At 34.5% G+C, this 27506-nt stretch overlaps 2 protein-coding genes and 1 long non-coding RNA gene across 3 annotated transcripts; 1 reads left to right on the top strand and 2 right to left on the bottom strand.

The window, feature by feature from the left end:
- The first annotated feature begins 1500 nt into the window (after positions 1-1500).
- On the top strand, positions 1501-2857 carry LOC139871691 (uncharacterized). The gene is made up of 3 exons (XR_011766739.1): positions 1501-1559; positions 2322-2375; positions 2493-2857. It is a non-coding gene; the product is annotated as an uncharacterized lncRNA (long non-coding RNA).
- Positions 2858-3406: 549 nt separating this feature from the next.
- Positions 3407-10955, bottom strand: LOC139872918 (kinesin-like protein KIN-14I). Its single transcript, XM_071860853.1, has 18 exons — positions 10835-10955; positions 10579-10745; positions 10351-10494; positions 9727-9918; positions 9571-9630; positions 9402-9470; positions 9263-9325; positions 9116-9190; positions 8964-9020; positions 8281-8873; positions 8025-8113; positions 7237-7512; positions 7037-7143; positions 6270-6445; positions 6012-6173; positions 5350-5603; positions 4388-4742; positions 3407-3764 (listed from the first exon to the last, which is right to left on the bottom strand). Exons 1-18 carry the CDS (start codon positions 10953-10955, stop codon positions 3662-3664), a joined length of 3063 nt encoding a protein of 1020 aa, XP_071716954.1. The 3' UTR covers positions 3407-3661.
- Positions 10956-12268: 1313 nt separating this feature from the next.
- On the bottom strand, positions 12269-16862 carry LOC139872099 (importin subunit alpha-1a-like). Its single transcript, XM_071859908.1, has 11 exons — positions 16573-16862; positions 16284-16380; positions 16096-16187; positions 15386-15517; positions 15106-15291; positions 14788-14951; positions 14627-14705; positions 13681-13809; positions 13460-13587; positions 12504-12885; positions 12269-12320 (listed from the first exon to the last, which is right to left on the bottom strand). The coding sequence occupies exons 1-10, from the start codon at positions 16783-16785 to the stop codon at positions 12507-12509; spliced, it is 1599 nt and encodes a 532-aa protein (XP_071716009.1). The 5' UTR covers positions 16786-16862; the 3' UTR covers positions 12269-12320; positions 12504-12506.
- Positions 16863-27506: the final 10644 nt, after the last annotated feature.

The following is a 27506-nucleotide window of genomic DNA, read 5'->3' as shown; positions in this document are numbered from 1 at the left end:
ACTCAAAAAAGAATCTTGAAGTAATTCTAGTTGAAGTGAAAGGACACTCCTATCTCAATTGATCAATGATCACCACCTCATTTTAGAATTAAGTCACATGTAAACGTGTAATAGTTGGTGAACGGTGATAAGTCCATTCAACTCAGCCCAATAGGTTATGAAGCAGGCCCTTTGTTCATATATTTAAAGTGTGTTTTTTCAAAAGAAAAAAGAAAAAATTAAACCCCAATTTTGTGAACTACGTCGACAATTCGCTAAATCCCTATTTTTGTTTCTCTAAACATAATTCATATTCACCGATTCCCGCAGTTAGGCTTGGTGACCACTTCTCATTCATCGAATCAGGTATCACGAATTCATTATTTCGTTTTTCTTTTTTGTGTAATTATGTAATTACTAAAAAAAAAAAAAAAAAAAAAAAACAGTGCTTTTGAGGGAAGCATGGAAATAGCAGTGTTTTTGTTTATAGTTTTCATCAATGAATATGAATAAACATTCATCACATAAAATTGTTGACCTAATATTAATCGTATTATATGATATCTGTCATATCGAGCATATTTACAGATGAATATTACATGCAAACCGTGTTACAGACTTACAGATGATTAACTAATAACTAATGGCATGTTATATGTGGTAACAGGTACAACAATTCTGTTTTTAATATGACAACCTTTGCAAACCTAGAGAAAGTGCTGAAGAGAATAGAAGGTAAATTATATAATTTTCTACCAACTTTTTGCGCATCTAATCGAACCTTTTTTGATTTTCGAACCATATCAATTCAAGATAAATCAGAGTGCAAAAAGATGTTGAGATTGTTGTTATGTTTTAAGGACTGATTACCATTTTGATATTATTATCCAAAATGCATAATCATCACGTCTCGTTCATAACGATCCATATGATCACTCAAACAACACTCATGCGAGTGTAATTATGACATTCATACCTTCAATGTACAATGCCTATCCCTTATGAGAGAATCCAACACCTAATGAGGTTACTACACTCCTTTTTATAGTGTTTTAACTTAATACATAGCGCATTATATGCATGCACTTATTCTAAGTTTTATATGCGCGCCTTTATTGCGCGTGTTTCTCATGCGTACATACATATTCACAACCGCACATATGATCAAGTACTCCAGTTCGATATGTTAAACCAATAACTTTGGCATGTCGAACTTAAAAAAGGAAATGACTTAATTATTAAATAACCACTGCAACTTCCAAGCATGTGCACTTGTATAATTGTATAACAATAATTATAAAATTATGATTGAACTTCTTGAAGGTTGATTGACTAGGCATGTCCCATCAGTCATCGCTAATGCATTACGCGCACTAACGTTTGGGTTGCTACCCCAATATTACCGTTAGATTAGTCCACGTGTTTGACTTGGATTAAATGTCCCATTTGGTTATAAAAACCCAAAAATGAAATTTGAATTTTGTATGCTCATAATTCCAAATTCTGTGTTTTTGCTCTCGCCTTTTACTTGAATATTCATCTTCTTCGTTCACTTTTTAGAATTCGTCAATTGGCATAAGGTCAGTATGCCTTTGTTGTTTCTTCTTTTTTGTAACCGATTGTTATTATATTTCCATGGCATTTACTAGCAAATATCCTAAACTTAAAGACTTATGTTCATGAAGAAATTAGTTTAAACGATTCAAAAGTTGAAAATGTGAAATCAACAATCACCGAAATAGTGAAATTTAATTAAAACAACTAATTGCACAGTATCCCCCGTTGTGTGATTATAAACCTATCCTTCATACTTTTGAGCAAAGAGCACATCGTCCTCCAAAGGCTAAAGTTGCAACTTACGAAAGCACTGTTTACTATGGCAACTCTAGGGTTCCTCTGATGTGAATGGAAATGGTATTTTATTGAACATAAATATAACGTGTGTAGATATTTTTATAATTTACAGATATGAAGCTTGAAGACTATGCCAAAGCCAATGACATTTCAAGCATCACTTGCAAACGCGTTCCTGTGGTTGGCGCATCTAGCGTTCAGTCCGCTACTGACGCAGTTGACAAACTCGTGAAGCGCACCAAAAGGAAAGCGATTGCTACAAGCCCCGAAGTAGCTAAGAAGAAGCTAAGAATAATGCAAATCGATACAGATAATTCCACTTTTGTTAATATGGATAAAAAGGATGATGATCATTCTATCAATGGTTTTATCCGCTTGTCTTCTTTTGATCATTTTTACGCTTTTGTTTTGTTTCCTTATACACGCATCCTAATTATATTTTTTCATATCTTGCATCATTATTTTATGCGTTTTCATCTTATGCGTAGTGACACATATCTTTGAGAGCTTGAATCTGGAAGACTTACTAAAAAGAGGAAGAGGTGAACTATATACTTTTCTACTTAACTTTTGAGCATCAGTACATTATTTTAGTCTTTTATAATGCTGACTTGTTATTGTTATTTTTATGTATTTATTGATTTAATTTTGGTCTGTAGTGCTTCTTAAAACAGTCAAAAAGATGTTGATTAAACAGCCTTGTGTCGACTTGGGGACGAAAGAGAAGGCTGAGTCGAGACCAAAGTTGGGTGAAATTGAAGAAAAGCAGACGCAGAGGCAAAGACAACGGGAGCTAGAACAACGAGCTACACATAGACTTAGAAAAGAAGCTATTTTAAGGGTGAATCCAACTTGTGATAAACGGCGATCTTCTTTTGGTTCGTCATCCAGATTTTCACGTAATTGGCGGTAGAATTTTGCTTTCTGAATTTTTCCTCGAGTTAAATTTTTACCTGGATCAGAGTTTATTTGAATATTTTGAGAGCGGATGCTGCTTTTTACTGAATTATGCAAATGAAAATGTTGAATTATTAAGACAATTTGTTGTTCATGCACATCGTTATCAAGGAATCTCATTAACCTTGAGTTTATGAGTTAGAGTCCAGTCGTGGACAAAAAAATTACCACTTGTACGCCTTGCTCAGTGATACCTTGAGGTTGCGTAACTTCTTATGTTCGAACCTTATGAAGGTTTTCCCAGTTAGTCGCTTTACCTTCTGGGTGCGGGTCCTGTGGTTTCCTCACGACATGTGGCACATATATGATTGGGTGAGTGGTTTTACTTCTGGAGGGGCCCGTCCCGTCAGTGACTACATAACTGATGTTCAAAAAAAAAAAAAAATGTTCATATTTTTTTTTATCTTCGACACCTAAAAAGTTCAATTACATCGAAAGGGGGCCATAGCCCATAAGACTCCATTGGTTATCTATACTGCATGTTGAAGAGAGTAGCTCAAGCGCTCCTGGATCAAAGGGTCAATCGGGTAGCAATTACCCCTTCGACTCACCTTGTTATGTTGCTTAATAAAAATGATGACATACAATCAGCATGCTTATGTTTTTCAATCAAGTACACAATTAATATATAATAACGACGTAAGAATCATTTTCTCAGTATCAATCAAATCTGTACATCAATGAATTCATTTCAATATCCTCTATGAACAAAACAGAAACTATAAACCATCCCATTCTGTGTATACATACATACATATCTGTATATACATATTCGTAACTCACTTTTTGCTACTAATATGATATGACGAGCTATACGCCATAAAGTTCCTCATTGACAGTAACTGCTTCCATCATACAATATATATAAAACTTACTTTCCAACTTTTTTTGCAGGTGTCTTTCCAGTAGCAGTCTTTGTAGTTGCCGAACTAGCGGCAGCAGGTTTTTTGGAAGCTGCTGCTGCTGGGCTAGCCCTGTTATTGTCAAATGTTGTGATTAGTTGTATTTATCCTCCACATTAATAAAAGGGTCTTATTTAACTTTTATAAAAAAAAAATAAAAAATGTAAACGGATAAAATTTCTATCAATATGATTATAAAGTTTATATGATTAGAAGAGTAAAAGTGAGAAATTATTAATGATAAATTATCAATTTATATGATTAACTTACTCCCTTTTATTCCAAGATGGCAATTTTGACTCATAGACTTATGAACAGGTTAACTTGGTTAATACAAAATTTCAAACAGGTAAAGTTAACAAATTTAACTAACATTTGAATGGTTCAATCTGGCTGGAAAGTCATCCAAAGTGTGTTTTAATGTATACAACCTACTTTAATATTTTTATCTAAATTACTAGTTTTTTTTTTTTTTTTTTTTTTTTTTTTTTTTTTTGTTAAACCGGGTATCCGACACGTTTTGCAAACCTACTAATCTCAGGGCAACCACCCGCTTAAAAGAAACTACCTGATGTCAAACCAATTCTTTTTAATGAACCATCATATTCTTGTAGTTTTATATCAAACTGTTCAGATTTTAAATTGATTATTCCATTAGACCTCACATGTAGGAAATAAACATGATTATATGATACCTGCTTTGTGGGCTCTTTCCTGGTGCTGAAGTAGGCTTCTTGAGCTTGGACGCGGGACCATTAGCCGATTTTTGCGGTTGTGAGTCAGCCTCGGAGCACTCACTCGCGTCGTCATCTTCATCATCCCCACCATCGCATGCATGTTGACCATCTCCTCCTTCTTTGGCCAATGCCGCCTTAAGAAAAGCAACTTGTTCTTTCAGCTGCCTTAGATCTGTGTCATCTTTGGTGGATTTAGCAGCCCCAAGTTCAACGGTTGACACCCTTTCGGCAAATTTTAGCGTACTGATTGTCTCTCCGACTGTAGTCGGATCAGGACTTACATGAATAAACATCAGTGTCTTGGCTTGCCCTCCTATAATAAACTCATAAAGTCATGAGCTTAGTAATCACATAAATTAAATGCAGATATAAAACGGGTAAACAGGTAAGGTTTTCTCTCATGTTACCGTGGGAAGTAGATTTTTTTTTTTACTCATATATACACGGTCTAACCGGGTTATCTCATGACTATTTCCGAAACCACCCAAGATACCCGAAAAATAGACCCAAATCCCAATACCCAACCCGTTTTAAAATTCAATAATATATAGCATACATATATTATTTTATAATTTTTTGTATATTTGTTGATAATATACCCGTGAGTATACCCGTTTATCCGCTATTTAGTATGTAAATGGGGACCCAAATACTCGTGGGATACCCAGTTACCTGCTAGTTAGTAACTAAATGGGGGATCTGTCGGGTATGGGCTGGGTTTGGGATGGGGTTTCTTAATCAGGTTCAGCGGACCTGTTGTGAGGATATCAAGACCCTATACACTAGACTGTCTTGGAATTTTTACATTTATAGATATAGATAGATAGATAGATAGATAGATAGATAGATAGATAGATAGATAGATAAAATATAAAGTTAACCTGAAAAAAAAAAAGAAAAAAAATAAAAAGATGATTTACCAAGAGCATCTTGGAGCAAGAGAGTTAGTTTACTGTTCCTGTAAGGAACATGTCCATTTTTTTGAGCGAGAGAGGCGATAACGTCTCCTAAAGCCGAAAGCGATTTATTTATGTGTGTTGCCTCTTTTAATCTATCACCTGTAGCTCCTGTATTATCAGCTCGTTCACTCCCAGCAAGATCAACCAGATGCATACTAGCTCTAACCGTTGAACCAGTAGTCAAGTCTTTTCCACTTACGTGAACCGTAAGGCAGCTACAAAAATAAAAATATATGTTCTTTCACATATAATACAAGTAGTATTTTATAGTAAACTAACTTATTACTTTTGAATGGGTCATTTTGGTTAAATGACCCATATCATATACTCCCACCATACCATATTGGATGTTCCAAATTAATTGTTCACTTCCATAATACATAGATAAAATAAAGAGGTAAAGTTCGTTAATACCCCTAATGTATGTATGTAAAACAAAAGGATAGGTAAAAAGTAAAGGATAAAACTGTAAAGTAAAAAAAAGTACAATGTAACGATGATATTATTCTAAAACTGTGTGTTTTTTACTGGAATAATTAATATGTGATGGAGGGAGTAGTTAAAGTAAACAGGTCAAAAGGTTCAAAAGTGTCCCAAAGCCACGTCTAATGATAAGGGTGTACCTGTGAGATCTACTACTGCGACTGTTCATTGCAGTAGAACCGACAGCACGGTTATTATGTCCCATGTTCATTAAACGTATAACATCTTCGGTTGTTGAAACAGGTACAAGAGCTGCCTCTGGTACATTGATCCCGTCTGCCGTGCCCAGTCGAATTTCTAACGTGCTCAATAATAGTTAAGATACCAAAGTAACACAAGATAACAAAAAAGATTAATGTGACTATCAAAAAGCTACTACGTCATTAATTAAAGGATATTTCTTAGATCCATCTGTCGAAAGCAGATCTCTGACCATTTCGTTGTATATTTCAAGCATCTGGACACGAACTTCATAAGCAATCATGTTCTTCCTTTGTTGTTGAATATCAAACAAGTCATTTAACGCCCTGTAGTTTACTCCCATCGTTTCTGGTGTAAGGTCATCAGGTCCAGTCTGCAAAAAAAAATAATAATAATAAAAAAAGCGCGGTTAAAACATCAGAGTGTATTCTCGTCTCTAATGGCTATACCTGGAGAACAGGCAGGTTGGGTTGGTTTGGGTAACGGGTCAAAATGGTTTTGGGTTGAAATGGGTCATGGGTCAAACGGGTCAGATTTTTTTAACCAGGTCCAAATGGGTAAGGTTGGGTAACGGTTCAAAACGGTTCATGTGTCAAATGGGTCAAAAATTATTTTAGTTATTAATATTTATTACTTATAGTTATTTATTTATTATATATTTAATTGATATACATAATAAATGATATAATCATGAATGCTTTTTTAAATGTTTGATTGATGAAACTTATTATGATATTTATGCTCAACCCGTTTGACCCATTCACAAGATCCATTAGACCTTACCCATTAATCCCGTTTCTTTATATTTTGTATAGGACCTAACAGGTCGGAGGGAAACCCATTGGATCTCTTTGTTAAGGTTTGGGGTTTACATTGCCAGACATTTTTACAAGACCCAATTGACCCAAATTTGAGAGTATGAGTTTCAATTGTCGGGTATATTTCTAAAGAAAGAAACTGTTACCATTGTGAAGGTTTTCCCCGATCCAGTCTGACCATATGCAAATATGCAAATATTATATCCATCAAGAACAGAACGGATCAACGGTTGGGTGTCTGTGTATACCAACGCTGCAACAACAAAACATGAAAACATGTAAGGTAGAGAAAGAGAAAAATATTTAGGCTAAGGAATTAACGATTTTGGAAGACGTTGTTACGGACATTGAGTTGCAGACGGATTAAAAACTCTATTAAAAGTGAAAGATTTCTTTTGCTCCTTTCCGGTTTTATCAGGTACGGTAACTATCATTGTTCCATCATCGGGGCATTCAACACAGCTCGGTTTTTTACCTTGTGTTCCGGGTAAAAACGGTCTAACTCTGCAGTAAACCCTGATACTTCCTTTTAAATCCTGCACTTGATTATATAGTTTTCGGTTTTCATCTACAACTTTTCGGTACCCTGCTGCAGCTTCAGCCAAACTACCCAAGTGTTTCCCTGAAAAGACAACGCAGGGGTGTTGGGTAACCAAGATTTCAACTGAGGCAACTCGAGGTGCCAAAATGGGCGGGTCAGGCAGTTTGGGTAACGGTTCAATCTGGGTACTGATTGTTTTCATTACAAGTCAAATTATGTAACTTTGGGTGACATTTGAACCATTTGAACCATTCCAGTGTTAGCTGAATTATTCAACTCCATGGGTCAAAATCACCACCTTTACCCGTCAAGATCGTATTTTTCACATTTATTTCTATCTGGGTAATTAGGAATTCAACAAAGGCAACTCCATGGGTCAGGCAGGTTGGGTAACGGGTCAATGTGGGTAGTGGTTGCTTTCATTACAAGTCAAAACATAATAAATTTACACATATCATGTAACTTTGGGTGATTTTAAACACGTTTGACCCGTTTTAACCTTTCCAAACTTAGCTATATTGTTTAATGTGAAACTACACGGGTCAAAGTTGCCACCTTTATCTGTTATGACTGTAAAAAACAGAGGATTGTACCTAAATTATTGACCTCCTCTTGATAATTTGTTCGTAACAACTCCATATCTGCTTTTGCAGTAGAAAATGTATTTTTCAATGCCTGTATGATATAAATTATGCATCAAACACACTAACAAATTACATTAGGCTACTAATTAAGTTAAGATTAGAGAAATATACTTGTAACTTTTTATTTTGGTGTTCAACCAGATTATGCTGCTTCGAACGAGTCGATTTTAATCGCTCGCATTCTCGATTTACCCAATTATAATATTCCTCTTCTTTTTTATCTTCAGCTGCTTGTTTTTCCATTTCTTTCCTTTTTTCCATTTCTTTCTTTTTTTGCAACTCTTTCTTTTTTTCGATTTCCATCGCTTTCTTCTCCATTTCTTTATCTATGTCATTAGTCGAATTATCAGCATCATCTGTTTCTTCATTTATGTCCATGTCATCTTCGTTCACATCATCATCATCATCTTCATTATCATCATCATTATCATCATCATCATCATCATCTATTATTTCATTCTCTTCCACCTCATCATTTACATCACTCGCTTCATTCTCCTCCTCCGTTTCAATATTTACATCATTTTCGATATCTGTATGTACATGACTAATAGTTGACTTTTTGATATCTTCATTTGCGCTCTTTTGAACTTCGTTATTTGTATCAGTAGCGGACGTAGTTGACTTTTTGATATCTTCTTTTGTGCTCTTTTGAACTTCGTTATTTGTATCACTAACGGACGTTTTAGTAAACGTCGTTGTTTTCTTTTGTGTTTCGTTAGTTATATCAGCAGAAGGTTTCTTAGCATCTTCGTTCGTTTTCTTTCTCATCTCGCTGATTATACTACTAAACGACGACTGTCACTCAATTATACAAAATTTATCGGTTACTAGTAAGTAATATAAAAGCAAAAATAAAAATCAATCGAATTTATCAAACAACCATACCTTTTTCTCTTCCCTTTTCTTATTCTCCAAGTTTGCATTTTCTTCTTTCTCTTTATTCTGTCATGTAGGTAAATATGTTTCTTCAATCAATCAATAGTATGAATAAAAATGTGATAACTTTGATTGAATTAGAAGCTTAATCATATCCATACCTTTAATTGTTCTGCTTTCATGAATATTTCTCTCGCTTTAAATCCCGTCTCGCTATTTGTATCCTTAGGAGCTTGCTGCCATGTGATGACGAATTAACGATTTCGTTAAATCAGAAACTGTGAACCTGATTCTATTCACAAACATACCTTTATGCTATCCATACGAACTCTTGGAAACGAACGTTTCACTTGCGATTCATTCTTACCAGTCTGCCAAAACAATACAAAGTTTTTTTATAATTGAACAAATTATTAAAGAGTTTTAAAAATTTGTCAAAAAGTGTACTTTTTCGTTATGGGCGGTCCATCTACGTTCAAGCTCCTCTGTTAATTTGCTCAACACAATATCAACAGCCTGTGTACAATAGGCATACAATTAACATCACTTTATTAAGTTCGTTAAATATTAAACCAAAAATATATAATAAAAAAACTATCTTTTTGTTAGTACTCACCACAGGAATATCTTCTGGCTTTTGATCCGAAAGAAGTTCACGAACACGCGCGTGAAGAGGCTTACAAATACACAAAATACGTAAATTGTCAGGATTTTTTTGTTACATAAATTGATAGGAAAAAAAAAAAAAAAACTAAAACTAAAACATGCTAACCTTATCGTCGAAGCCTTTCCAAAGTTCATCACATTTATCCATATCCAGTGCCTTACAAACCATTTCTTTCCTTTTTGTTGAAGGTTTTGGGTTCCCTTTATACTTAAATGTCCCAAATCCACCCGCCTTTTTCCATTCACTGTACGATATTAACGCTAGTATACAATTCACAACTCTTGATAACTTCCCACCCTGTATTGTACATTATACAGTATTGTAAATTATACAATACAATCAAAACATATGAAAAAAATAAAAATAAAAGATAACATTTTTACAAGATACTGGTTTATTTAGAGACAATCAAAACATAAGAAAGTAAAAAAGATAACAAAATTACATGATACTGGTTTATTTGGAGACAATCAAAACATATGAAATGTAAAAAAGATAACATTTTTACAAGATACTAGTTTATTTAGAGACGAGCAAAACATATGAAAAGAGAAAAAGATAACATTTTTACATGATCCTGGTTATGTAGAGACAATCAAAACATAAGAAGGTAAAAAAGATAACATTATTACATAATACTGGTTTATTTAGAGACAATTAAAACATTTGAAAAAATTAAAAAGATTACATATATACATGATTACTGGTTTATTTAGAGACAAGAATCACCTGTTCCAAATCAGAAGCTTCAAAAGTTGGAAGACGCCTTTCCTCTATCGCCAAAAGGAAATTTCGGATATTTTCAAAGTATGGACATGAAGATAAAGGTGCTCCGTCGGGTATGATAACCGAATCAAAAGGTGCTCCGACCACCTGAACAAAATGCATAATCAAAGCCTCATTATGTTGAAAATAAAAATGTAAAAAAAAAAAAAATGGATAAATAAAAAATGTTACTTTTGGTATAGCACCAGGTTCAATTTTGTTAAGAACGTTACAAAGAATAATCCCACTTCGTAGTCCCATTCGAAAATTTTGTTCTGAAGGTTCGGCTGGTAAATCTTTTGCAGCCACCACACCTACCATTTTTCTTAACCATCGTGTTGCTTCATATCTTTTTGTTGCTGTAACATTTGCAAACAATTTCATCCCAAATTAATACACAACATATCGATACAATATTATAAATAACGTAAAGAAAGAATAAACAAACCTATTTTTGCATCAGTTTTCTTTGAAGTATTAACATCACATAATTGTTCTCCATGTTCTAAAAGAACATCTTCAATCATTGATGCAACAGTATACTTGGATTCATCATCATTCTTAGCCATTTTTCAAAACAAAAACTCACCCAGAAATTCAACACCTTCACAAAATCTACTTCTGGGTTGTAATGAATGTGATATCTTATTTTTGTAAGTCTCTATCCTCTTTTGTTCATCTTTTTTATTTTTTGATTAATCAATTTGTGAATAGTATTAAATGTTTTTGATGGATTGGGGTGCTAAAAATGGTTTGTTAATTTTGTTAGAAAAGGAGGGAAATAAAATAACCGAATCTTGTTCCGTGTTTGTCGCCATGGGAGGAAAGTCCTAACGGTTTCCAATTTTACAAACGTGTGGGCCAACTAAATTACTCTTTTTACCAAATGATCTTAAACAGCCAATTAGAGGTGCTTTTGTTAGAAAATGAGAAAATGGCGTTATGGTTTGTACAATTGTTATATACTCACCGGTATTAAAAAAATAAAAAAAATAAATAAATAGATAAATTTAAAAAAAAAATTAAAAACAACGACAAATCTAGTGAGTTGTTAACCACGAGGGTGGTGGTGGAGTGGTCAGGTTCCATCCTTCTAAATTATAGATCATGGTTCGAATTTAAAAAAGAAAAACTCTAAAAATAAATACCCCTTGTGGAGTACGTAGGTCGTAGGGTCACCCGCGATAACTTCAGATTGCCCGCTTACCCGCAAAACGTGTAGTCGCCCTGAGATTCTCAAAGTGAGACGTTAACCCATGTGTTCCGAAAAATCTACTGACCGTGAATAAGACATTCTATAAAAAATGTCAAAACCTTTTAATATACACTGAATGTTTGCGGCTTCACTAACCGTGTTAGCTTCAACCATTGTATTGGTATATGGCACATTTACAGGCAGACCACAATCAAAAACAAGGGGGACTAGAAATGTTCACTACGACACTTGTTATCATGTGCTTCATAATGTTCGTTTAAGGAAACATAGATCATAATTGGAATATAAATTATAAATATAGATAAAAAAAAAATATTAAAGTTTCAATAGGTAGCACAAAAAGGGGGCACACTAAAAACTGTCTTCAATAACAAGAATCTTGACATTCAGCACAACTAGCAAATGAAATAACCAGTTTTATTGGATCATACATATACCATCCAAAAAAAAATCAAAAAACATTTCGAAGGAACTGAAAATTCCCAACAGTAGACAAAGTAGAAATGCAAGGGAACAAAAAGCAGAAGATATATAAATCCCAGTTTAAAGTAGCAAAGGCGCCTTCCGTAACATATCACTTTACATTATCCGACAAAACTTAATCCATCAACACTTCATAACTATTGAACCAAGCAGGACCCCAGATGAAAAATTGGAGACATGCCTGACTTGTAGCCAAACACTATTCCATCAACCATACATGGCCATAAGTAACAACCTGAATATGTAAATCCATATCATAAATGATCGATTGGGACTATATTAAACACCCACACAGCTATTTTAACCAGAACCTGGTATAACTAATTATCAGTAACACAAAACTTTTTTCAGATAGTTTTTAAATTATTATATCAATCAATATTTAATAGAAAGTAAGATAAGATATGCATATATATACCTTCTATGGGTTAAAGTTGAATCCGCCTGAGGGAATGGGAACATCACCTCCAAAATGGAAACCAGACTGAGGCTGGGTTGTGTCGCCGGGTGGCATTACGTCATCCTCTTCCTCCAACCAATATGTCTCGAGAAGCTTCACTGCTTTTTCATATATCTCATTGTTATCGTGACTTTGTAGGTTCTCGATTTTCTCTAAACCCTCAGCATCATCAATCATTTGTGCATAAAGATTAACATCTCCTGATCGTCCTAAATTCTTCTCGGCTTCCCCAACCTTAAGTATGTTCTCGAGACCCTCGAGACAAACCGTCACGATTCTTGGGTCTGGACAAACGAGTAGATCACATAGAGGTTTGACACATCCTTGACCAACAAGATACCTGCAATAATTGTACAAAAAAAGATCATTTATATGTATAACTGTAAAATAAGGAGACCTAGTTACATAGCCGAAACAATCCAACGAGCGGTGTTCATCGGTTCGGTTTCCTCGGTTTGTTCGTTTTGAAAATTTATGAGGCGAGACCGAAACCGAATTTGCAAAACCAAACCTAAAAATGAATTTGATTTGGTTCGGGCTCGGTTAAAACCAGACAAACTAAAAAAAATCATGATAAAACCAAAATAATAATAACAAAATGATTTTAAATTCAACTTGATCTTAAAGTCGGTTTTTCTTCTATATGTATTACTATTTTTAGTTGAATTCAGTTTTGAGACCGGTTTTCGGTTGAGCCGAATTCAAAAAAGTAAAACCGAAAGCCGAATTCAAATTTCAAAAGCAAACCGAAAACCAAATTAAAATTTCAAAACCAAACCGAAAACAGAATTCAAATTTCAAAGCCGAAGGAAAACCAAAATCAAATTCGGTTTGTTTTTTTGGTTTCCATTCGGCTTGGTTTTCGGGTTAATCGGTTTGAAACCAAACATTGAAGACCGCTAAATCCAACTTACTTAATTTGGTCATGGCTTCCACCAGAAGTAGCATTAGAGATTGCCCAAGCAGCCTCTTTTTTGATGTCGAATTCAGCATTTTGAAGCAACTGAACAAGAGGGCCTATGATATTTGCTTCAATCACCGTCTGTAAAATAAAATAATCACCGAATATACATAGTAGTCAACAATTCAGGTTAATACTTAAATCTGGTCATTTGAAATGGAGAAGAACACCAACCTGAATCTGGTCCTTGTTGCCAGCAGTGATGTTTGATATAGTCCAACAAGCTTCCTTCTTAATGCTTTTCTTGAAATTATTGCTCAGCAGGTTCAATAGGCAAGGTAAGGCTTGTTGATCGATGATATACTACACGCAAACAAACACAAGTAAGAATTGGTCAAACAATATAAAGTCTTGTAGTCTTAAGAATTGAATAATATTGTTTACTACTTCTTTTTGAAAAGCTGAAATATTATTGAAAGAAAGCCTTATATTGTATACTACTATACAACTGTCCCAATCTCAAGGTGAGGAAAACATATTGTAACTAGAAATAGATAATAATAACACAAGAAAATACCAAGTTTGAGAACCGGGTCTGATAGATTTACAAAGCCATATCATACACATCGCAAAGCTTCATGATACTTCTACTAGCCCAAAATAACAAATTTTTAGAGTTGTATAGAGTTAGAAGCAATACATCCAATTTTACCAAAGTATCATTATCAAATTAACATTGTAAAAATCATAAACATTGGATAATATTGACTAAATTGCTTTCAATATACACAACTCTCTTGTCATTTAAAATTTATGTCAAATATTCAATAAACAGTGAGAACACTGCTAAAAATAGCTTTTATTTAGGGATAAGCAAAAGTACACTTGTATAGTAAAAATTGTGACGGGTGCTACACTACAACAAAAACATTACACATTGTTTAAAAATTTCATCCACCCAAAAATACTTTAAGTGTAAGGTGTAAAACATGTAATCTCCAATCAAATATAAAATTTTAAACGTGATAGTGCACAAGGCCAACAGCATATGTGTAACGCTAGCTAAATTATCAACTAAAAACCTAAATATATATCCAAAACCATTAAAGATCCTGCCATAGAGCACTAAATTTTACATTCGTAGCATGGTAATCTGAAAAAAGTAAAGTCCAAACAGTACCTGTGTTTGCATATCATCTCCAGTAACAATGTTTCCAACTGTACGGAGCGCGGGAATAAGCACCGATGGAGAAAAATGGCTGAAACATCCAGTTTAGGAACTAAATATATGCTTGATAAAATAATTATCAAACCAAAAATAATTACAATTACAATACTCACTTCAGTAACTCAACCAGTCTAGGACATACGTTAGCCTCAATAACAGCTTGGATTTTATCGTTTGTACCATCTGAAAGATATGAAAGCGCCCAACATGCATCTGTCAAAACTTCTTCATCATTTGAATGAATAAGTTGCTGAAGAGCTGGAAGGGCAGGCCTTGTCTGTCAAATCAAATAACAAATATCATTCATATTTATAAATAAAAAATGACATGTTTATCAAGTGTATTATGGAGTATCTTTTTGACTGTTAAATAGATACTTTGCATAGAAAATAAAATATCTGCAACAATAAATTAAAGTTTAAATGGCACACCTGATCAAAAGAAGGTTGTGGCTTGCCTCTGCAGAAATTGGAAAGTGTCCATGTTGCGTTTCGCAACATGGATAGCTTCGCATGCTCATTTAACTGAGCCAGTAAAGGGACCAAAGCACCTTGTCCAAGTACAAGGTCACGGCATTTTGGTGAATCACCAGCAACATTACCAAGCGCCCATATAGCCTATATGTACACAAATCAAAATGTATATTATTAAAATAAGCTAAAGTAGACTACATAGAATAAACTAAACCAACCATCCTATACAAGAACATACCTGTTCTCTAACATCATCATTAGGTGAAGAAAGAAGTTTCACAAATATTGCAACAGCACCATGGTCGATCACCACCTTCGTGTGTTCCGATGTCCCGGAAGCAATATTAGTCAATGCCCAAGCAGCCTCAAACTACAACAGAGAGGAAACAAATATAAGTATACAACATAAATCAAATATCTGTCTATATTCTGGCTCATATTCTCATAATTACTAAGTGGGTGTTTCTTTGAGCTTATTATCAAATGTTTTGGCTTAAACTCATTAGCCTATGTCCATATTCAATAAACTCCAAAATCTTAAATTAACCTTATGGGTTTATCTGTGCCCTAAAACACAATAAGCTCAATGTAAGCAACCAAAAACTTCTAATAGGTTTATCAGCTTATTAACATTGAGTTGTAGCTCGGCTGGTAATGGCCTGCCTCTCGAGAGGTCAGGAGTTCGACTCCGCTGGGCTGCAGCATTGCACTCAATGTTATCCCCGACCTGAAGTATCCACCCAGGTCGCCTTTCGCTTAGTGCGGGGCTGCGGGGCAGGGGGGTTTTACCGGCCATGCCCTTGGATTGGTCCGGGTTTCCTCCGGGACAGTAGTTAGGGGCAGGTTATGCAACTACAGGAGATGAACGCGTTGATGGTTAAGTCCCCGTGAGTGATCCCAAACTTATGTCCAAAAAACCACAAATAAAATCCCAATATTCTATTTTACCTGTAATTGAGGGAAATCCTCCCACACAAGGAACTCCACAAACCGAGGCACGACACCAGATTGTATAACTTCCTGAATCGGAGGACTACGTTCTATTGAAAATAAAAATGTAATAATATTAGTCATGTGACATGAACAATATAATAATGAGATAAATGTAGGTATATAACCATTAACAATAGCATTACCTATTGATAACAGTTTTCGAAAATGAGTAGTGGCCTCAAGTTGCAAATTATTATCGCTAGACCAAACGCCCGCAACCATTGCAGGTAAGTTCTCTAACTGCAATCAGCAGAATCACAATACAACTATATCAGAATATAAATATACGAAGCTTACAACTGTTTTTACAGCTTAAACTCTAGAATTAAATACAATACGACTGAGCAACAAAGTTACAACACGAACCTGGCAAATTTGCATAAAATATGCTTATATTAAATATATATTATAAATTATAAATTATAATTATACCTTCTTATCTGTAGCAGAAGTAGATTGAAGAGGAGCAGGAAACTGAGTACCAGCGACTGCTTCACGTCTTTTTTTCTGTAAATTTTCTTCTCGTTTATTCTTACGGATCTCAACCATAACATCTTCTCGGCGGCGGCGGCCTTCATCGGCGTCGACGGCGACCTTGTACCGGTTCCGGCGAACCTCCGTCCTAGCGTTAGGTCTTAGCGACATCGTTGATTCGTTGATGTAATTGGTAGTAAACCCTAAAAATGATATCAGGAATGATAGGGAGTAGAGAATTGAGTGTTTTTGATTGTATGTATTTATATTTTATATTTTATTTTATATTTATATTTATATATTTATATTAATATATTAATATTAAATTAAAGTAAATTTAATATTATATTTATATTTGTGCAAGTACAGTAAATTAAAATTTCGGAGTAATAATTAATTAAAGGGTGTGTTTGAATGACACAATATAAGAGCTTAGAGCGCTCGTAACGGTGCATGTCGTTGGTCAAGCCCTTCAAGGGCGTCGATACCAGCAAAAAAAAATGAGACGTCCACTCCATCGACCGCCCTTGTATTTGCTTGCCGAAGACAATTGCAATCACGGGAATATATTAATTTTAACGGCTATATTATTATGCAACGGCTACAACAAATATTTTAAATTTTCTTTTCCAACTACAATCTCATTTAAATACCCACAACATCTATCTCTTTTACACCAACATTCAACTATCATTTTCATCTACTTCTCACAACATCTTTCTCTTTTAAACAACATGTCTTCCAACAAAAAAAATCAAAAAAAAAAAAAAAAACAAAACAACAACAACAACTTAATCTCATTGATGAAGACATCTGGAATTCGGTCCTCCAAAACACCATTCATCAATCTCCACAACTTAATCCCATGGGCTCGTCTTCTAACGTTTCTAACATGCAATATCCCTAATATCATCAACTAAATAATTGGGTCGTGAATCCATTTTACATACCTCATTACCTCACTAATCCTCACTATAAAACACCTCAATATAACCAACCACAAACACCTCAATATGACCAACCACAAACACCTCAACACAGCCAACCTCAAAGCCCTTATATACCTACGTTTGACACATCACTCGAAGAAGACGAACCCGATGCAGTGCAAGAAACACAACCCCATGTTGAGGAGGTCGAAGAAACACAAGAAACTGTCGCCTCCAAAAAAGGAAAAAAGGCCAAAAGTTATGTGGTTGGACGATGAAAGTAGGATTTTTGGCCGAGTGTTGAATGTGCGCTACTCTAAATCCCGAGATTGGAAACTCCCAAATACATAATTCATTTTGGGGGACCATCCGACAATATTACAACTCTAAAGTAAGGAAACAAAGGCGTATGGATCAAATATCTGGCAAGTGGACCAAGATGGCCAAAGATATCAAGCTATTTGTCGCACTTTATGAAAAACTTGTGAAGCACTGGCCTAGTGGAGCCAACGACAACGATATTTTAGTGTCAGTAAAGAAGGTGTTTTGTGAGCAACATAATAAAGTCTTCGCGTACGAAGATGCGTGGAGGGTTGTTAAAGAATGTCCCCAATTTAAAGTCTATGAAACCGTTGTGACCGCCAAACGTCGTGCAACCGAGCCTGACCCTGTCAATTTGGGAGATGCCGATGAGACTCCGAATCCGACTTCGACTGATACCCCGTCAATCAATTTGGAGAATTTATTTCTCCATCACTCCGTCGTCCACCGGGTCGTGCAAAGAGTCGAAAGAGTTCTTGTTCGTCGGATGCGGCATCTCGTTGTTCTTCGGAGGATGCTAGAGCCGCGGTTTATGAAACTGCAAATGCTACACGTGAAACGATGAGGGCGATCAAGGAGGAAGCTGAAAAACGAACGAGAAAGTTGGAGGAGCAAGTCGACACTCATGTGATGTTGGAGAGTTTGAAGCTTCTAGCTACACCGGTGTCTTCCGACATTCCACCCGACCAATACGACTTGTTGATGCGAGCTAGGAGTGACATAACGAAGAAGTATTCGAGCAAGTTTCCGAATCAAAATTAGTGTTTATTGTTTGTAATGTTTTTTTTTTATTTTTAGGAATTTGTAATGGTTTTCTTTTTAGGAATTTGTAATGTTTTTTTTATATTTTTAGGAATTTGTAATGTTTTTTTTTTAGGAATTTGTAATGTTTTTTTTTTCGGAATTTGTAATGGCTTTTTTTATTAATAAAATTTTAATTTTTTAGGATTCTAAATGTTATATATAAGTTAATAATATATAAGTTTAATATAAAAAAATAGAGGTGGGACCAAGTGATGGGTACGTCATGGATGTTAGCAGTTAGTGGTTGGTTAGTGATGGGAAGAAGGTGCTGATGTGGCATTGATGTGGCAGTCAGTGATCCTATGACGGACCGTCGTGGTTAAGAGTGGTCTTATGAGAGCTTAAAAAAATAGGGTTTTTGATTTTAAGGAGGTTATAATTATTAAGCTTTGTTTGTTTTGTTTGGTAACTAAAAAAAATAGAGCTTATTAAATTGTAGAGCTTCAAAAAGAAACTCCTTACAAGTAATTTAAAACATAAGCTCTTAAAAAAGTAGAGCTTATAATATGTGTTATTACTAAAAAGCCCTCCATTATTATTTTATATATTATTATTAATGTCCTTTTTAGTCAATTTATAAAAATAAGCTACAGCTTCAGCTCCAACTCCAACTACTTTACCAAACACTTATGAAAAATAATAAACTCCAACTTCCAGCTTCAAAAATAAGCTCCAGCTCAAGCTACAGTTATAAGCTCCAGCGAATGAATTTCACAAACAAGAAATGGAATCGAAATCGCAAATCGAAATTGTATTAAAACTAAGATTGTCAGAATTACAATGAGGTGGGAAATGAAATGAGAGGGAGATGTATAAAACACACATTATTACAAATCACAAGCTAACGTCTTATTTATACTTGGGTGTAAAAAGGGTTTAAGCTTCGCATGTGCCTCGTACATGTCGTCGTAAATGATCTATAATAATCCTCTCTCCTTCAAAATATGATTGTCCTCTAGCATGTAGAGCATTAATGTCCATAGCAAGACGCGAACAGAAGCATAAGTACTGTCAGCGTCTTTCCCCAGTCAAAACAAAAGTACTGTTAATAAATGTCGGAAGCTGCCCCCGGTCAAAAACAAATGCAGCATTAACCATGATCATGTCCGATTAACCTCCGCATTGGTAACACAGTATTTAAAATCTCCGCGTTGGTAGTAAATTTATGCCACAAATACACCCAAGTTATAGATGAATTGACTCCTACCATCTTTCAACCCACCACCCGTGTTAAGAAAAATGAAATTTTTATATAAGATGTTGAATAACCTCACACATCATCTTATCCGTCACAAGGCTTTGCGAAGGTAAATAAGATTTGAGAGAGGTATGAACTAACACTTCGATTCCATACATAGAGGAAAGGATGAGAATCCAAGTTAAAGTTAACCGCATGAGTTAGTCACTACAGTGAAGAACTTACTCCTAAGACTACTCTTAACCATGACGTAATGTCATGGTATCACGGACTGCCACATCAGCGCCACATCAGCACCTTCTTCCGATCACTAACCAACCACTAACTGCTAACATCCATGACGTACTCATCACACACTTCCTAACACCCACTAAATTAATTAATTATTTACGGGTACAAGTAAAAAAGCATTATGTACAACAAATACATTGCATGGCTTCCGTGATTGTAATTATCATCCAGCGACATTTTGGAGCACTAGTGATCAAGGGCTAAGTAAGGGCTAAATGCTAGTATTGGGGTGCTTGGAAGACGGATCCAAGGGCGGAGCACAAGGGCTAACCGTTACTAGTGGTCTAAAAGCTAGATTAAAGGTTGAGGGGAGACCCAAGTTATAATACCAACTGGATTTACCCGGTCACTGATGTGGGATCATAAATTCAATTAATATGTGGATCATTACAATACCCCATCTTTAAAGTGCCAACGTCCTCGTTAAACACCAGATGGGTTGCTCTGACATCACATGTATTTATGGGATGAATCGTAAAAACTAGATATGGGAATGAATTTCATAAACAAGAAATGAAATCGAAATCTCAAATCGAAAATGTATTAAGAACTTGTCACTTACAACAGGACAGGAAATGGAAGGAAAATGTGTAAACACACACCATTATTACAAATCACAAACTAATAACAATTGAACACTAAGGCCTCGTTTGGCTCGCAGAATCCCAAAGGAATTTGATGGAATTGGAATAGAATTCCTTAGACCGCTTCGTTTGGTTGACATATTTTGGAAGGAATTAAATTCCTTGGAATCTTGAGATTCCTTCATCTATGGAATGTTCATTCCTTCAAGATGTTGATGAATTTGAATTCCTTCCAACATTGAATTTTTAGGGTCGCGACTCCCGAGCGCCTTTTTGGCGCTCACTTTCGGGGAGCGTTTCGGTGCGCGTTATCGGGGCGCGGTTTTGGGGGGCGTTTTCAGGGAGCGTTTTCGACGCGCGTTTTTGGGTCGCGTTTTCGGTCCGCGTTTTCGGGTCACGTTTTCATGCCGCTTTTCAGGGCGCGTTATCGTGGCGTGTTTCGAGATGTTTTTTCGCGGATCGTTTTTGGCGCGTTTTTCGGGCGCATTTTTAGGGGGCGTTTTCAACGCGTGTTTTCGGGGCGCGTTTCCGGGGAGCAATTTCAGGGCGCTTATCCAGCGAGCGTTTTCAAAACGCATTTTCTAGGCGCGTTTTTCGGGGGCGTTTTCGGGGGCGTTTTCGGGTCACTTTTTCGGTGTGCGTTTTCGGGGCGCATTTTCGTATTGCTTTTTCGGCGCGTGTTTTCGTGTTGCGTTATCCGGGGCGCGTTTTCGGCGCCCTTTTTTGGAGCCCATTTTCAGGTCACGTATTCGGTTCCCGTATTTTTTGTCGCGTTTTCGGGGCGCATTTTTTGTGCCCGTATTCAGGACGCGTTCTCATGGTGCGTATTCGGCGAGCATTTCGGAGCGCTTTTTCAGGGTACATTTTTGGCGCAAGTTTTTGGCGACACGAAAACGCGAACCTAAAATGTGACACGTAAACATGAACCGAAAAACGAGCCCCGAAAAAGCGCGCTTAAAAAGATCATCAAAAACGCGCACCGACAAAGGACGACGCTAATGCGCGACAAAAACGCATCCCAAAACGCAACCCGAAAAAAGAAATCTGAAAACACGACCCGAATATGGGCGCCAAAAATGCGATTCGAATACGCGCCCCGAAAACCGTAAACTTGCCCTGAAATCGCAAGTCGAAAACGCGCGTTGAAAACTCGAGTCAAAAACAAACGTCGAAAAAGCGCCCCAAAAACGCGCCTCGAAAAAACGCCTTAAAACGCGACACGAAAACGCGCGCCGAAAACGTAACCAAAATATGGGGGTCGAATACGTGGCTCGAAAACGGGCGTCGAAAACGCGCTCCGAAATTGCGAAACGAAAACGCAGGCCGAAAACGCGACCCTAAAACGCTCGTCGAAAATGCGCTCTGAAAATGCGAAACGAGAACGCAGGCCGGAAACGGGTGTGACAACCCAGAAATTTTCGGCCAAATTTAAACTTTAATCTTTATATGTTTCCGACACGATAAGCAAAGTCTGTAATGTTAAATCTCAAGAATTTAAAACTATGTTCATACATTCATTTAGCCTCGACCAAATTCCAACGATTCACAAACCATTATATAATTGGATATGAATATGTATATATATGTATATATATATTATAACTTGAGAATATTAACAAAGTATTAAACGTATAATGCTTTATATGAACGTATTTGTTTCAATATGATTATCGACGAAATTAAAAGATAAGATCAAATAATTGAATTATCAGAAACATTGAATTATGATTACGAGTCTCTGTTGAGATGTCCACATTGATTTGAGAAATCTTTCATTTTTAACGGTATTCGGAATATTTGGTAAAGTAATTTACATGTAAGAACAAATGTGTCAATTGACGAACGTTGGACAAAGGTTAGTGGAAAATAGGATTTCATAATATTCGACTGATTTATTTCAAACGTAAGAAAACGATTTCAAAAACTGAGTTATTATAAATCTGTTATTTTGATTATATAGAATTAACAGAATTTAAGCTTTATATTATAAAGGTATATATACAGTGTTTCTTAAACGAAAACGTTTATTGATATAATAGACTTTTATTATTAAGGACGTATTATGACATAAAATGATTTTGAATATAAAATGATTTGATTATTAAAATGTCTTTATGAACGTTTGTAATTATATCAATTTTAAACTTTAAAATCAAATGTTACGAAATAATATTTCTTAAACGATTTCGAAATATATAAGTTTTGAATATCATTAGTTTTGAAAAACTATATATTTTATAAATATTTCAAATTTATATTTCGAAATGAATATATATATATATATATTCATTTCGAAATGAATATATATATATATATATATTAACTTAGTCATAAAACGTTTCAATAATATGTATATACAACGAGACGATGATTTATGGAAGCAAATGACCAAAACACTCAAATGCATAAGCTACACTTCGTGTAATGTAGTTTACTAATCCTCTAAGTCTATATTTTGTTAAGGGTACGAGTTACTAAACGTAAAATGATAGTTTTCTAAGCGTACGAAACTTCGTTTGAAAAACCGGAACCGGAACATTAGTTGAGTGACAACGTCCAAGACAATGGAATTAATTTTACAAGTTAACTATACACGTAAATATAATATAATATATAATTAATTATATAGATTAAATTTTAATTTATATATAATAATATTTAAGAAAGTGTCGGCAAGCTTGTAAAAAACGGGTTGGACTCCAAAGTATGGTTCATGCGATCGCATGAGGCCACCCTCACATTCTCATGCGATCGCATGAGAGGTTAGGTGTGGCTCACTTCCTTTAAAAGCTCGAACGTAATCGTTTTCATTTTCACTCAACTCTCGATTTCTCTCTCAATATATATATTTATATATTATTATTATTATTATTATTATTATTATTATTATTATTATTATTATTATTATTATTATTATTATTATTATTATTATTAAGATTAATATTATTATTAATCTTATAGTTAGGAGTATTATTATTAAGTATTACACATAAAATATTACGACGAGGTCATGAGCGAGCTATTCCAAAACGGGTTTTATGAGCGGGATAGAGCTAAGGAAAATATGGGTTATAGCTATGGAGGTTATGGGTAATGTTCGAGGGTATGCTCGTGAGACCAATATAGTGTTTATCATCTCCGTTGCGTCTACGTAATTTTCTGCAATATTGAATCTCAATATTGATACGTGAGCACTCATAACTTAACTTTTATATATTATTAGTGTATCCCTGACTAGTGCTCGAGTATTTAGGATTATGCATGCTTGTACGTTTAATATTGTCGTTAGATAATTTATGTTGAATCCTGAATTAGATACATATGCTACTGAGATATGGTATATGATATGCATGTCATTGGAAAGCTAGCGAAAAATTAAGAACTTTTCATTTAGATATCGAGTGATTTCGATGAATCGATTAGAAGTTATAGTCAATTAGATTATCTATGATTTTATGTATTATTGTTAAGATGATGATTATTATTACTATCGCCGTTATTATCGTCGTGATTATTATTAACTAATAATAATAATTATTATTAATATTATAAATGTTATCATTAAAAATTGTCATTTTTATTACTATCGTTATTATTAACATTATCATTATTATTATTATTATTATTATTATTATTATTATTATTATTATTGTTATTATTATTATTATCATTATTATTTTCATCATTAAGGTAGTTATTAGTAATATCATCATAGTAATTATTATTATTAACATTTAATTATTATGACTAATATTGTTATCATTATGAATGTGATTTAAAAGAAGACTAAAAACGATTTAACGAAACGATTAGGAAATAATGAGTAAAAGTATCATGATGAAATAAAAATATTGTAAGTTATTGATTTAGATAAAAATATCATTTTCATTATTTTTATCACTATTATTATTATTAAAAGTATTATTAATATTAAAACTATTATTTTTACTAAAATTATTATTTTTAATAGAAATATCATTGTTATTATAAAATATCATTATTACTATCATTTTAGTATTTTTATTATCATTTTATCATAATAACATTTTTTAGTAAATATAAATATTGTTATTTTTATTAGTAGAATAATAATAATTATTACAAAATAATACAACTTTTACTTATTATTGTTATTATCGATATTATTTTATCAAATAAATATGTGATACAAAGATATTTTACTACATGTAATATAATTGCATTAATAATACTTATCATTATATTTTTATGACATTAAATGAATTTTATAAATTTTATTACTTAAAGATATATAAAAGTATATTTTTATTATATAAACTTTAATATAAAATTTTATTTATTAATAAATATTATTTACTCTAATAAAATCTGTTAAAAATAGTTAATTATATACAAAGACTATATTTAGGTTACATAATAATCATGTATAGATTTTGGAAGTCATTTTGGTCAAGTTGACTTTTGTTGACTTTTGCATATTAGTCTCGAGCACTAGGATTGTGGTACACTATGACTTAACCTAAGTTGTTAAACAGATATTGACCAACATACAAATATATATACTTAATTTAGGTTCGTGAATCCGAGGTCAACCTTGCACTTATTCGATGCCATCATATGCTTAATTACTACGAAATACAATATTGTGAGTTTCATTTGCTCCCTTTTTAAATGCTTTTGCAATATATATTTTTGGGACTGAGAATACATGTGCTGTTTTATAAATGTTTTACGAAATAGACACAACTAATCAAAACTACATTCTATGGTTGGATTATTAAACCGAATATCACCCCTTTTAGCTTGGTAACCTAAGAATTAGGCAGACGAGAGGTTCTGTTCCTAATTGAAGCGAATCTTAAAGATAGATCTATTGGGCCTAACAACCCCCATTCAGGTTATGGATGGCTTTAGTACTTCGAGTTTATACTATACAGATGAGAGGTTCTGTTTGGGGATATTCTATGCATTAAAGTTAATGTCGGTTACCAGGTGTTCAATTCATATGAATGATTTTATCTTTATGCAGACGAGAGGTTCTGTTTATAAATACGAAAATCTTGTGGTCTATTAAAATTATGGAAATGATCGATTATGATAAACTAATGAACTTACCAGCCTTTTGGTTGACACTTTAAAGCATGTTTATTCTCAGGATTGAAAGAAATCTCCCGCTGTGCATTTGCTCAATTTAAAGATATTACTTGGAGTCATTCATGACATATTTCAAAAGACGTTGCATTCGAGTAGTTGAGTTCAGTAAAGATTATGATTAAGTAAATGACAGATTAGATCATTTATAGTTGGATATTAGGAAATGGTATGCATGCCTGTCAACTTTCGATGTAATGAAAGTTTGTCTTTTAAAACGAATGCAATGTTTGCAAAATGTATCATATAGAGGTCAAATACCTCGCAATGTAATCATATGTTATTGTATTCGTTCTTATGGATTAGGACGGGTCTTTACATGTGGTATCAGAGCGGTGGTCTTAGCGAACCAGGTCTTGCATTAGTGTGTCTATCTGGTAGTTGTTAGGATGCATTAATGAGTCTGGACTTCGACCGTGTCTGCATGTCAAAAGTTTTGCTTATCATTTCTTGTCGAAAATTACCTGCTTATCATTCTTAAGTCTAGACACATCTTATTGCATTGATTGCATGAATAGTGTATAGACAAAATTCATATCTTAGCGTATCTGCTAATTCATATCTTAGCGTATATGTTACTGTAAACTTTGCCTGACATATTCCGTAAATTCCTCCATAATCTACGAAATCTTTTATTCTATATATATAGATATTCCATGTAAGTAGAATACCATCCGATAGCCAGGAATCATTTCAAATCGAAAAATCTTTTATTCAATCGTACGAAATGGAACTCTCCACTAGTTCAAGTCCCTCGAATTCTGATATGGAGTTTCACTCAAGCTCCGAAAGCAGTGTGACCGGAATGGACCAACCAATCAGCCATCATCTATTTTGGATGAATTGGGGATGGGTTCGTAGCCTCCTTAAATATTGGAGATAAGAAGAAGGCGATCTTTTCCATCCACCACATTGCCCTCTTGGCGAAGAACCTGAAGCACTTACCGGCAAACCTGTTCGAGACACCATTTTCTCTCTCATTTCCAGAGTATCCCGTCATGATTATATACTATCCCAGATTCTAGATTTTATTCATCCGCCCGTCCGAACCGCCAATCATCCCGGTATAGTAGAAGAAACCAACGAGCTTTGCGCTCGAGTAGTGGCTTTGGAGAATATGGTGCAAAGGTTACAAGCACCAGCAGCAACACCGGCAACAACAGTACCACCATGATCAACGTTAACAGAACCATTACCACCATCAACAACATCCACATTCCATGCTTCGACATCATAAACTGTCCCACGAACATCGGCAACATACGCCTTGTAGATACTAAGGAATACCAACAACAATAAACGATGAGGTATTGATTTATAACTTCATTGAAGAAAGATTTTGCGGTGATTATGTAATCTCCAAAATCTTAGAGATTATTCTGATTCTGATTACAAATCAGATGAGTGAACAGAGATAGTAGAGTAGAAACCCTGACCGGAATGGTGCACGATTTACAAGCTAGACTCGTTTTACGAACATCATCAACTGTATCGTCAACATCACCAGCACCGTCAGTACCAACAACACCTATAATATCACAAGCTTCGCCAGTTCAAGAATCACCGTGGACATCATTACAAATCAACAACGAAGTATATTGTGTCAATGAGTTATTAAGTATTAACTCATTCCCT

Source organism: Rutidosis leptorrhynchoides, chromosome 10, assembly GCF_046630445.1.
Source record: "Rutidosis leptorrhynchoides isolate AG116_Rl617_1_P2 chromosome 10, CSIRO_AGI_Rlap_v1, whole genome shotgun sequence".
NCBI classification, from domain to species: domain Eukaryota; kingdom Viridiplantae; phylum Streptophyta; class Magnoliopsida; order Asterales; family Asteraceae; genus Rutidosis; species Rutidosis leptorrhynchoides.
The sequence above is the reverse complement of the archived record's forward strand: the minus strand, read 5'-3'. Positions and strand labels throughout refer to the sequence as shown.

Coding starts and splice junctions, on each gene's coding strand:
- LOC139872918 (XM_071860853.1), bottom strand. CDS start 10,955: ATGGCTAAGAATGATGATGAATCCAAGTATACTGTTGCATCAATGATT. Junction 8,114..8,280: donor GAAGATAAAAAAGAAGAGGA/ATATTATAATTG, acceptor CATAATTTATAT/CATACAGGCATTGAAAAATA. Junction 3,765..4,387: donor GGAAAGAGCCCACAAAGCAG/GTATCATATAAT, acceptor TGACAATAACAG/GGCTAGCCCAGCAGCAGCAG.
- LOC139872099 (XM_071859908.1), bottom strand. CDS start 16,785: ATGTCGCTAAGACCTAACGCTAGGACGGAGGTTCGCCGGAACCGGTAC. Junction 15,292..15,385: donor ATGATGATGTTAGAGAACAG/GTATGTTCTTGT, acceptor GTGTACATATAG/GCTATATGGGCGCTTGGTAA. Junction 14,706..14,787: donor AGACTGGTTGAGTTACTGAA/GTGAGTATTGTA, acceptor TGGATGTTTCAG/CCATTTTTCTCCATCGGTGC.